Source organism: Ovis canadensis, chromosome 1, assembly GCF_042477335.2.
Source record: "Ovis canadensis isolate MfBH-ARS-UI-01 breed Bighorn chromosome 1, ARS-UI_OviCan_v2, whole genome shotgun sequence".
Classification (NCBI taxonomy): Eukaryota; Metazoa; Chordata; class Mammalia; order Artiodactyla; family Bovidae; genus Ovis; species Ovis canadensis.
In genome coordinates this window covers 69629951-69643392 of record NC_091245.1, presented here as the reverse complement: position 1 = coordinate 69643392, position 13442 = coordinate 69629951, and the positions used below count along the sequence as shown (strand labels likewise).

At 40.3% G+C, this 13442-nt stretch overlaps 1 protein-coding gene across 2 annotated transcripts in view; it reads left to right on the top strand.

The window, feature by feature from the left end:
* The window catches only part of TGFBR3 (transforming growth factor beta receptor 3), a 199785-nt gene that overhangs the window by 176254 nt on the left and 10089 nt on the right, over positions 1–13442 (top strand). The window contains exons 15-16 of one of the 2 annotated variants that reach the window (XM_069597758.1): positions 9053–9088; positions 11397–11504. In XM_069597758.1, the coding sequence (XP_069453859.1) occupies positions 9053–9088; positions 11397–11504 (144 nt within the window). Of the gene's footprint in view, positions 1–9046; positions 9089–11396; positions 11505–13442 lie in introns of both variants that reach the window. The other variant, XM_069597749.1, reaches the window with a different exon arrangement.

Here is a 13442-nt window from a genome sequence, read left to right as displayed (position 1 = left end):
TGCGGAGGCTCGGTCAGAGAACAGTGGCCTGTGTGCTACTCATAAAGAAGCTGCAATACTGTAAATCAAAGCCCAGTTTTATTTGAAAGATAAATTAACCACCATTTAGTAGCTTTAGAAAAGAATTCTGTGCCCACGGAGTCTTTTGTTTAGTTGGTTCTCCTGCTGCTGTGCATGAATGATACCTTTGCCAATGACTTCCTCTTTAAATATTAGAGCAAAGTCTCGGTCGTCTGTCATGATGTCACTTGCCCTGCCTGCAGATACGCTTCCTCGAGCATGCAGGAGAGGGTTAGAGTTCCTTCTGGAATTGCACGCAGTCCACAGCCCATCTTTCTTTGACCTACTGGTAAAGGCTGTGCTGGCTACAAGCTATTAGAGTGCTTTGTCAGGGATCACAGATGCCTTTGGGGAGGGTACATGTATGTGAACACCATCTGTCTTTGGTGTCACAGCAGAAAAACATTGAAAACCACTGTTCAGATATGTTTTTATTGTTTCATTTTTAGAATTTTATGCACAGCTCTAGACTTTCCCTGCTAGCTGGCTGTGGGACTCTGGAGTTCTTCTCTTAGGTCCTTGGGTTTCATTTTCTTTATCTGGAGAAAGAGGGCCTTGGACCAGATGATTCCCAGAGGGCTTCTCAGCCATACTACTCAGCTGTACTGTTTGAAGAGGCAAACAATTTTTCATTCATTTCCCAGCCATCCTCAAGTTGGTGGGAGATGTATGTATTAGATGTTTATTGGTTCCTCATCAATGTTTTTGTTGTTGTTTAACCTTATTCATTAATTTTTAGTCATTTGAAGCAGTTATAATAGCTGCAGTCTTTCTATAAATGGATTGCCCAAGTAGTTCCTTGTTTATTGGGTCCAAGGGAAAAGAAATAAGAATAAATTAATTGTGTTGCAAAGCGTATCATAATCGGGCAACAGCTGGCTCTGTTTTGTACTGTTAAAGTGGTGTAACAGCAGCAACAGCCACCCCATACTCCATCTGTTACTCTTACCTATTTTGAGAGAGGTAATTCTGCCGGTAATTGAAGGCAGCAGCTTGCTTTTTCTTGTGCCAGACAATAATTAGGCATTAATATTGCAGCAGTATAACTTCCAGTAATTCATTCATTCATTCTTTAAGTCTGGTGGTATTTTTGTAAGTAATTTCTCTTATAAATTAGGTAATTACCTTTATTTAAACTTGGTGTATAATTATCCTGAAAGTTCAGTTTTCTTTACATAAAAGTTCAAGAGGAAAGTTTTACCAAATATCAAAGCGATTTCATGAGATTTGCTAATTGAGACTAGGTTTTAGTGGAGAAGCATGCGGTGAAGAAAGTTTATTGCCTAGGTTTGTTAAACAAATTGAGAAGGTTAGGCTGTAGGCTGGCTTCCCAGGGGCTGTATGCAAATGCTCTTTCTAACTTTACACTGAATGGGGTAGGTTTCCTGGCAATTTTTAGCCTTTTTGAGTGACTCCACTCATCTTTTATGTTATTTTCCTTTGACTCTAGAGGCATTTCTCCTCAGTGCAGGCCATTGGAATCTGTGCTCTCCTACCTCTCAGGGAATTGGAATAATCATTTATAAGAGGAATATGACTATTTGCCTGATAGTATTGGATTCTTTAAAAAATAACAGGATCATGAGTGTTCTTCCTGCCAGACAGCCTTATGTGTTACTGTATTAAGATAACAAATACCCCAGTTATCTGTGGGCTTCCCAGGTGGTGCTAGTGGTAAAGAACCCGCCTGCCAAGACAGGAGACATAGGTTTGATCCCTGGGTCAGGAAGATCACCTGGGTGGGGGCGTGGCAAAACCACTCCAGTATTCTTGCCTGGAGAATCCCATGGACAGAGAAACCTGGAGGGCTACAGCCTGTGCGGTTGCAGAGAGTTGGACACAACTAAAGCAACTTAGCACATACAGTATCTCTGGAAGTGGGCAGATCTCTTGTTGGGAATAATTTTGGGGGTAAAAATTTCCCAGTTGGACAGTTTACTGTCCTTTTACTACATGGATCCTCTTTGGAGACCTGGCCGAAGTTCCAGCTCTCCCTGGCCATTTGGTCCATCTTATTTCTCAACGCTTGGGTTTTCTGGGGCAGCAGATAGAGGTTGTCTACTTCACAGTCAGCCAGAGAGCTGCTCTGTGGCTACCACTGCCAGGTAGCAAGGGCACATTTCAGGTGATGTTTCTTTCTTCTCTGGGCAAGCAGAATGGGCCATCAAAACTAAATAAGTAATTCTGAGTCCTTCCTCTGGGCCACTGTTGCTTTTGTGCTAGGGGAGACACTGTTATTAATGGAACTTTCCTGAGTTTCACAGCACATCTTTGCCACCTTTGATCTCTCAGTCCCTTGGGAACCAACTCTGGGATTAGAATTGTTTTGCTTAAATTTTCAATAATGATGATGCTAGCAGTCATGATGAAGATGGAGATGATAATAATGTTGATCTGACATTTATTGAGCATTTACTTTATGCAAGGCTTCATGCTAAATGTTTTTTGTGGGTAATAGTATTTAATCCATGTGGCCCCTCTGTGAGGCAAATCTGTTATAGAGTAAGGGTAAGTAACTTGGCCAAGATCACATCACATAAATAAATGGTGGGTCTGGGATTCAAATCAAGGAACTTTGAGCCTGTGCTCTTAAATCTTTATGCCTTATCCTAGGTGGAGGTTGATTCTCAGTTCAGATCAGTTGAGTCGCTCAGTCGTGTCTGACTCTTTGCAAGCCCATGGACTGCAGCACACCAGGCCTCCCTGTCCATCACTAATTCCTGGAGCTTATTCAACCTCATGTCCATTGAGCTGGTGATGCCATCCAGCCATCTCATCCTCTGCCATCCCCTTCTCCTCCCGCCTTTAATCATTCCCAGCATCAGGGTCTTTTCCAATGAGTCAGTTCTTCGCAGCAGATGACCAAATTGATTCACAAATATTGAAGTTTCAGCTTCAGCATCAGTCCTTCTAATGAATATTCAGGACTGATTTCCTTTAGGTTGACTCTAGTTTTTAATAAAATCTGCAAGCAACACAGTCATCTGTCCTTTCATATGCCTCTTCCTGGCCTCTTCCCCAGTTCATGCCATATCACATTGGTATATGCAGGTTAGCACCCAAATGCTCTAATAATTATGAAATGAAAAGAAGGTGAAGAGTTTTAGGGACAAAAGTCTGTTCCACCAAAGGGTTAAGGTATTAGGAAACACGTAAACTATTTAAGAGTCTTAAAGTTTAGGATAAGTTCTGTGACTTTGAATTGTAACTCAAAGAAAAGCCCAGGAAACGTGAATAGTTTATGCATATTACGATTTATGGCAAAACAATTAAAATAGTTGAGGTGGTGCCATCCTACCATATTTTCTGAAATATCTTGAAATATAGGCATGTTAGTGCTGTTTGCTTTGGATGCTGTGACTGCTTTTTACAGCATTTGAGAACACTTGGGCTTACATAATAAAAATGATTACACCACATCAGCGATGATTCTTGTTTTTAATGGTGAAAGGGAAAAGTAATCATTTCTCTGAAGTTTAGGGCATATATATATATATGGGGAGAAAATGGGCACAAATGAACATCCCCAAATTTGCCATGCTTTATGTACAATCTATAATTCTTAGCAAGTTAAGTGTTTAAAATACTGAATTTTCTCCATATTTCCACCACATAACTTTTTAAAGTATGCTCAGGACAGCACCTGACATATCATGGGTACTCAGTAAATGTTAATTTCCTTTCCTTCCTCTTAACATCTTAGCCAAACTAGGCTTTCTGAGGGGATTAGAGGGGAGTGAAAGGGCAAGTTGTGAATGTCGGTTGGAAATTAATCCAAGAGAGGCGTTGCTTTTTGGAACACTTTTGATTTTTCCAGAACAAAAATACTTTAAAGCACCAGCCAGGTTTTGTCCTCAGGCAGAGGTAAAGATGAGGGGAAGCCGAGGAGAAAGATGGTAGAAGTGCTTAGTTAGCGGATCAAGACATTCAGTCTCTATTCAGTAAGGGAGAGGTATCATAGGTTCTTTTTTTTTATTTATTCAGTATGCTTCACATTTTGAAAACCTTATAGTTTCAAAAGTTTCAAATCTAAACAAAAACAAGAAATAGTAGCATGAACTTCTATAAACTATTCATCTGGTTTCCACAATTACCAATTCATAGCCAATTTTGTTTTATTACTTCCTGTCTATGGATTGTTTAGAAGGAAACCCAGACATTTCATTTGATTCACAAATATTTCAGTATGCACCTCTAAAGTCTGAGATCCATCAAAAGATCTTGAGTAGAGAACCGACCATCAGATCATTTAGGAAGAGTACTCTGAAAGCAGCATGGAGGTTAAGTTGCTAGGGCTTGTATGCAATAATAAAATATATATGATTTTTTATGAAAGTTGCTCAGTCGTGTTTGACTCTTTGCAGTCTCATGGACTGTACAGTCCATGGAATTCTCCAGGCCATAATACTGAAGTGGTAGCCTTTCCCTTCTCCAGGGGATCTTCCCAACCCAGGGATCAAACCTAGGTCTCCCGCATTGCAGGTGGATTCTTTACCAGCTGAGCCACATATTTATGGTTATTTATTCCAAAAACGTTTATTGAGGATCTACCATATGCTTGGCATATAATATACACACTTTCCTATGTTTGATGCCTTTACAATCTAATGCATGGAGAAAGGAATGGCTACCCATTCCAGTATTCTTGCCTGGAGAATTTCATGGACAGAGAAGCCTGGCAGGTGAGGGGTCAAAAAGAGCCACACCCGACTGAGTGACTAACACTTTCCCTACTTTAATTATAGCTTAAAATAAATATGAAGATACAATCTAATGCACTACTGATGTTTTGGGCTGGATAACTCTTTGCTGTGGGGTGTTGACCTGTGAATTGTGGAATGTTACGCAGCACCCCTGGCCTCTGCATACTGGATATCCTTAACAAACCCTTCTACCACCAGTCGTGACAACCCAAAATGTGTCTGGATGTTTCCAAATGTCCCCTGGAGAGCCTAGTGGGCAGAAATCACTCCCGGGTGAGAACCACTGATCTAGTAGAAGGATACAGATAAGTGAGAAGGCAATTACAGTGAATGTCATAAATATTGAAAGAAGCCAGAGAAGGGATTAATTTACAGTGTGGTTAAGTTAGTAAAAACTGTATCTTCGGTGGCCTGCACAAGCTTCTTTATCTCCCCATCCATCTCTCTGTGCCAAATACTAATAGATGTGGGTACCAGTTAGACACCTCATTTCCCTATGGGCCTGCCCAGTCCTGCCATGTTTAGGAGAACTGAATTGAAAGTGGGAGGACAGAAGTTGTGGTCAGTTACTCATGCATAACCCGAGAAATATCTTTTTTATGAAAACCATGAGTAAACAATCTGAGGAGGGAAGTTTTGGTTCTAGAGGCAGACCAAAGTTTGCTCAGAGTACATGAAAAGATTTAAGTCAGAATGTTGATTATAGTTTGTTCTTTCTGTACAGAAATCTTTATTGTTAAAATTTCTCTTTACAGCAATGGCTAGGATTCCTTTCTTGCAATCGTACCCTTAAACCAAAAGTAAATATTGTTTTGTCTTTTCCTTTCAGCATGCCAACTCAATTATAGGGTTCCAGTGGAGATCAAACTATTTTAGTTATAGTCAGAGTTTATTGGGAATTTTGGAACACAAAAGTAAGAGGATAAAATCCTTGAACCTTGGTTCTGTAGCCTGTGCTTGTTATTGTTTATGCACAGAAAGCATGGAGGAACTTCACCTCTGGGGAAATGAGCAACAACTGTTTGTGCTTAGCTGTGTGAGAAGGCCCATATTTGGGGTAGGGTAAGAGGATTAGGTAATAATGTAAATCCATTAAGAATTTTCAAACAGTGTCATCTATCACACAGGCTTTACTGTAAAACCTACATTCTCACATACGAGGTCTCCTTAAGGGAGAATCATTATTTGAAACCTTTTGGGGATTCTGAGTGACAAAGTTTAACTTAACCATGGGTGGTTGATTGGATGGAACTCTTCCCAGAAGTGTGTATATTTCTTGCATGATGAACCCTATAGAGACATTTAAATGCTTTTGGACTTAGTTCCCCGTATCAAACCACTACTTTTTACAAATAGGAGAATTTTGTGGTTAGATGCCCCTACTTCATAGGACTCTTGGGAATTTAAAATGAGAAAATATAAGTGAAGGCTTTTTTGTCGACTGTAAAACACTATACAGTGTACAAATGTGGAGGCATCATTGTTGTTGCTTCACTGCTGCCAATAAGGCTGGTGGGGCCAACCTCCCAGGAGACAGGCTCTTATGTGCCTTGTGTAGTTGGTATGTGTTCTGCACACTGAAATACATTTTCTTAAAAATACACAATTATTTTAGTTTTCTTAGTAATTTTATTTTAAGTATAACTTTCTCATATATCCTAATCCCAGGGACACTATGCTGCACAACTCCAGGGGGTGCCCTTCAGTTGTAGTGACTTTGTTTCATCCTATAGCATCCCTCCCCCTAGAGCTAGACTGTGATACTCCATGCTTCACGGATGTAATCAACCAGCTGAGATGGTTAATCCTGAGAATTTAACAGTCCTGTCTAGCTGCTCTATTTTTATAAACATCAACTCAAATGCTGCTTGTTTTGGTCAATTTTTCACAATTGTTTTTTTGCTTTACTTTGGCTTCCAGAACAAGGTGTGTGTTCCTTTTTTATTGAATAAAAATGGAGATGAGGAGAGGCACTAAACATGTTTACTTTTAAACTCTCGAGAACAGGGGTAGAGTCTGTGTGCCAGGACTTAACACACTTTTTCTATAAAGAGCCAGATGGTGACTATGTCCAGTTTGTGGCTTATGGAGTCCCTGCCTCAACTACTTAACTGCTGTTGCAGCCTAAGAGTGGCCGTGGACAGTATATAAATGAATGAGCCTCGTTATGTTCAAATACATCTTTACGAATAGATTTGTACTGTGTACAATTTTCACATGTCATGAAATATTTTGGTTTTTTTTCAATGATTTACAAATATAAAATTCATCTTTAGTTCACTTGTACAAAAATAAGTGGTGGACTGTGATATGCTGCCCTGTGGCCAATGATACTCTCACTGTTGAGAAGAGCACACAGCTGTGCACAAGCAGCTGCTTAATCAGTGCTTCTCTAGCTCAGGGCGCAGCCACACTCACCAGTCATTTAGCCTGCTAGGCAGAATGTGGAATCCTGGGTCAGCCCCTACCCTGATGCTTTCCAGCTGTGACCTTGGGCTGGTCACATGATAAAGAATTTCAGGCTGCTTTTTTGTAAGATAGTGATAAGAATTCTGTTTCTGCCTCCTTTATGGGGCTGGTTGAAACCTCAAATGAGATCAGGCTCTATAGCACTCTCTGAACATGAAGGCATTATAGAAATGTCAAAGCGTATAAGCATTTTCAAACAGTCTTATTCCAAAATTCCTCTGTTGCCTCTGTTTACAAAATTGTGTACATGCTAAGTCGCTTCAGTCGTGTCCAACTCTTTGCGACTCCATGGACTGCAGCCTGCCAGGCTCCTCTGTCCATGGAATTCTCCAGGCAAGAATACTGGAGTGGGTTGCCATTCCCTCCTCCAGAGGATCTTCCCTACCTAGGGATCAAAAACAAGTCTTCTGCACTGCAGGCGGATTCTTTACCGTCTGAACCATCAGGGAAGCCTGATGAATCAAAAAGTACAGCAACATTCTAACTGACCTTCACTAAGCTTTCTGGTAAAGGCTCTTCTATTCCCGGCCGAGCCCTGAGGGTCTGCAGATGAATAAGATCCAGGCTCTGCCCTGGAGGTGGAAAAGATTAAGAGAATTCAGATGTGATGTGGCACCTTTATGACAAAAGAGGAAGAGGATGAGCAAAAGAGGAAGAGGATGAGCAAAAGTGGGAGAGATTTGCCCCACTGGGGTGGGTATGGGGCTGTGAAATAGTCAGAGAACGCCTCCCCTGAAAATGCCAGCAGAGCAGGTCATGTGGGGAGGGTACTTGAGGGAATGGCTTGCAACTTGTGATGACATGGAACCGCCTGGAGAAGTGGGGGAGCTTAACTTCGAGGAGCCCAGCATGGCTGAGGAACCATTAGTAAAGGAGGCTGGAGAGAGGTGGGGAGAGGAAGGCAGATCACTCCATGCCATGCTCGAGAGTTTGGACTTTTTTCCCGTAAATGAAGGGAAACCATTGAATGGTTTAATCAGGGCAATAATATAATCAGCCCTGAACTCTGCAAAAGTCATTCTGGGGGCACATATTGGGGAGGAAACATTTGGGTTGGGTGCAGTAGTGGAGACCAGGAGACCAGTTAGAGAAGCTTTGTAATAATGCACATGCATGAAGAGGAGCTGGACTATAGGACGACACTGTCAGGAGGAGGAATAAAGATGCTTTTACAGTCTGTGTATGTGTTAGAAGACTTTTTGAAAGTGGAATAATATTAAATACACTGGAGAAACATGATACTTAGAGATACTGCATCCTTTTGTAAATAAAGAAAGTGAAAGTGAAGTCGCTCAGTCGTGTCCGACTCTCTGTGACCCCATGGACTGTAGCTTACCAAGCTCCTCTGTCCATGGGATTTTCCAGGCAATAGTACTGGAGTGGATTGCCATTTCCTTCTCCAGAGGATCTTCCCGACCCAGGGATTGAACCCAGGTCTCCCGCATTGTAGACAGACACTTTACCGTAAAGAGAAAGGTATATACACGTGTGCGTGCGCACGCACGCACACACACACACACACACACACACACGCATGAATTATCAGACTCAAATTTCTTAAGTTTAGGTGTTTGCTTTCAGTTTTTTTTCAGGTTAGAGAAAGTATACAATTGATCATTAACGAAGTACAGGGCTTAAAATTTCTGAGTAATCCATGTTACAGTCTTGATATCTAAATAGAATAATTGACAGACTTTTCACAAAATAAGTATTCACAAATAGAAGAATGTCAGCCTCTTCTGAGATTTTGATAACCTCTTGCTTAGAACCTGGTTTCTCTGTAGAATGCATCGTGATTTATGTTTTTGTTTCAGAAACAGGTCCAAGTATTAAGGAACCGATTCCAATTACTCCACGTAAGTCTTTATGCAACTGTTTTGAAATAAAGCCTCCTGGGCTTTTATAAGAATGAGTTGGTTATGGAGCATTTGCCAGACCCTGAGTTTTGATAAGGAGACTTCTGCTCTCATTCTCCCTTACCCCTTTTTTCTCGTACTTTCTCTTCCCCTTCCTGTATTCTCCTTTCTTTTTTCCTCTCTACTGTTGCCATTTTTAAATATGCAACCAATGTTGACCCATTGGTATGCATCACCTTAATGGAATGTAGTAGCTTCTTAATTTTGGAGAAATTCATCATTTACCTTTAGTGGCTGTGATCTGAAAGACTTAACATATAGCTATGGGAGTGGTTTGCTTTTTGTATCATCAACTGTATCTTCCTGCTCAGAGAGGCAGTGCTGAAGGAACTAGTTGCTATACCATTAAGGCAGTCACTAGTCCAAGGGGTGTTGAGAACACTTGGAAGACAGAGAGAGACCAACTGCTACAAAATGATACGTTGAAAATTATCTGCTTATACAGAAGAAAACTCTGACCCAGAAGCGTTTCAGTGACTTCCCCACAGTTATAATTGGCACTGAGGCAGGACTAGAGCCTGGGCTTTCTGGCTGTGCACCCAAAACTCATCTAGATAATGTTGCCTGTGGGGAGAAGCTTTACTTTTTTTTCCTCCTTAAGACATTCCAGATTTAGTCTCCATGGCTAATTCCATCACGTATACATAGGAATTAGCCTGGAGAGTTTCTTTATGCTAAATACTTTATAAACCGTTCCATTAAGAATATTTATTTTAACAATATCATGGAACAGTATTATGAATCCAGAAAGAGACGCAGATGGACACATTCTCCTATACTCCCCTAGTCTGATTCTTGTAAATGACACCTCTGTCTTTAGAACTTTGGTGTATTTTCACTCAAAACTTTTTATCATGCCCTACTTTTCATCTGTAGGCATGAAAAGACATCTTTTAATATCTGTCCTACAGACTAAATTAAATTAGGTTAGGTTGATGGCTTGGTTTGTCCTAACCTTCATAATGTCCTTCCCAGTTCTTATTCCTCCTAGGGGATCCCCAGCCCCTTTGCAAACTCCTTTTGTTTACCTCCTGCCTTCAGAAGATAAGATAGTGCTGTCCCGTTTTTAGAAGTTGAATGAACACTAAGGAGCACATGGCTAGAGGAGTAGGAACCAGAACTTGGGAATTTGGATCTTTTGAATCTTCTCCACAATGTCATACTTTTCCTGAGCCCTTTTGAGTGCTGGGGCTGCTCCAGGTCATATTTATCTACACAGGTATCTTACACTGAAGTGAGTTGAAAGGCAAAGTGATTAAATTTACATAGAGATCAGCTGGAGTCACTTCTGACTGGAGAGGAGCATAGAAACAGTACTGAAGTAACGGAGAGATCCTGTACTTTATTTTTATTTTTTTTTAAGAGAAACTTTAGAAATTTTATTCCGCTGAAAACCTCTCTCTCTTAGAAACTGATCTTTACTTTTTATAAATGACTCAAAGAAGGTAATTCTCTTAAACGAAAGGAAATGTTCTGTATCTATGGCCTGGAATTAATTTCAAATGTAAAAATCTTTGCCAAATTGATTCTATTTATATGTTTTGCTGACCATAAAATTGACATCACTCCCCGCTGAGGAGTATTTCTAGTCCCCTCAGAAAGGTCAGGTTGGAAAAGTGTTAAAAAGTAGGTTGTGTTAAATGACACAATAGGTAATTATTGAGATGGAGGGTTGAAATGTGAGATCAGTGAAAGTTATGTTCTACGTTTTCTCCTTCTCACCATTTTCCTTCCTGTTATCTTTCATGTTTTAAATGTTCGTGGAAGTATGTTTGTAAAGTGTTTGGCTTGTGGTTTCTGTGTAGTGTCTCATTGTATTTTGTGAAGGGTCTCAATGTTTAATGAATAAGAAGCCAGATTTTGATCATGGAAGTTTACCTTATTTTCCCAAGTGTCTTGAGCTTTGACTTTCAAGCCCCTTTACTGTTCAAATAGTATATCCTCAGACTGAGGCAATGACCAACAGGCCTAAAGTTTTACAGAGTTGACAAATCTGACTTTTTAGTAAGTTTGATGCTCAAAGTAAATTGCAAACTGAAAGTATCTTGGAAATCTGAGAATTTCATTTTTCTTTTGAGAAAATATTTGCAAGTTACAAATATAGTGTATTTTGTTAGAATCCACTTTTTATCCTCAGAGTTTGTTAGTTGGTTCTCAGCCTTTCTGATGATACTTGTGAAACAAATATAAAATTGTAGCATGTGATGCTGATTCACTCAAAGTATGCATTGGTTTCTTATCATTATAGAGATTTTCCATGGTCTGGACACCCTAACCGTGATGGGCATTGCGTTCGCAGCATTTGTGATTGGAGCACTGCTGACGGGGGCCTTGTGGTACATCTATTCTCACACAGGTGAGTGTGACTGTTGCCTGGCAGTTGGTGCACATCCTGTGTGCCTCGCACACTAAAGGCATTTGGTGTTTCTCTGCACGGATGAATGGATGAAATAATGAATGTAAGAGAGAGAAAGTTCATTCCCACCATTTTCACATTTACGTATTTGGCATGAACTGGGTTTTGCAAAACTATAATTTGTTTTAAGCAGTTGTAGAAAAGGAGTGTTTAAACTACGTTAATTGTATTTGAGATGTTGCTGAAATTTAGCTTCTAATAAAACTATTTTGTGGTTAGGACTTAATTAAAGAAAGTTAATGTAGACAAACTGGAAATATAAACCATTCACCCAAAGTTGAGAACTTCAGAATAGACATATAAATGGACAGGAAGTAAGCGAGGAAGCCAAGATTTTATTACCACATCTGCTAAGATGCTGAGCACTGTCCACCAGAGGCCCTAATCAATGGCTTAAACCAGAATTTCTCAACCTTTTTTAAACCCATACTATCTCTTCTTGGATAAACACTGAATTCTCTTTTCTTTTCTTGAAAGTTATTTAAAATTTTAAAGTTTTTTTCATGAATTGTAAATAGAAATAGTCAAAAAAAGCAGTTTGTTTTCGAGTTACGTTCTTCCACCCCTAAAAATTATCATGTGCCTTCCTTCCTGCCCTTTACCCTCCAGTCCCAAGGTAGAAACATTCTGGTCTGAACAGAAAGAAAACTTGTTCTGACCCCAAGACACAATGCAAGCCAGGCTTGGGGTGTCTGTAGTGCAAGAGGAAGGAACAAATGGATTGCTGTTTCATAACTTCTTTCTTAGGTTCCTTGTAAATATGGGAAGGAAAGATGCATTTTGAGACATGTCTAGCAAGCTAGTTGGTATTGTCTGTTTTCATATGCTTATTTACACTGTGAACCTGGATAAGGTGCTGAATTGATCAGTCAGATAGTGGCAGGCACAGACTTTCTGTGAGTTTCATTTATTTTCCATTGAACCAGTGCAGGCCATGATCTTTGGCCTTACCCTTGGGCTGTCTAACTGGCCAAGCTGAAGCAATGACTGCTTTCAAGGAAAGAGAAGTATGGAAGGGTGTTTTGAGAAGTCATATCTTAATCCTCATCAAAATCTTCCCTTCAAATACTGCATTCTCTGAGTTATTTTAAATTATGGCAGAAGGAGCAGAATGAACCCTAAGGTGCCAAGCATAGGAAAGTCACACAGTCCAAAGCAAATTTTAGGAGTTTAACAATAAGGCTCTAAGTCCTTAGATTTTGTTTCTAATCACCAACCTTTTGAGTGAAGCCAGTTACTCTTAAACAGTGTGGGTTAAATGCGATTATTTTTAAAGAGTGAATACTGCTGTCATGGTCCATGGTTGGTAGAATCTGCAGATGCAGAAGAATTTGGGATGCAGAAGGCAGACTATCAGTTATATGCAGATTAAGCCCCACATTGTCCAAGGGTCGACTGTCTGTTTCATGTGAGCGAAAGGAAATAAGTCTGTTAAGTGTTAGACTGAGGATATATGGACATCTGTGAATCCATTTAGGAATGTTGTTCTTCATGAACAGCTTACACAAGCATGGGAAGGGACAGTGTTTAGCAGAGGAGCCTCTTTGAGTGAATAATTCTGTTACAGGAGTACTACCACATCCAAATCTCAGACTCACAGTTCTTTGCAGCTTTCCCCATTCTCCTGCATGGCTGTAAAGTTCTAGAGTTCTTGGCAGCTTATGCTGTATATATTAGGAATGAACTTGAAAGTACTCCAAGAAGACTCTGTAGCCCTGAAGATTTCTACAAGGTAGTCACCCACAGATGCTTACCACATACCTGCTGATCATGACTGGCCTTGGTAATAGAGCTACACTCCCAAACTCTGAAATCTGATCTCAGGCCAGGAGGGCCAGGAAGCCAGCTCAAAGCAAAAAAGGGCAACCAAATGGTGTC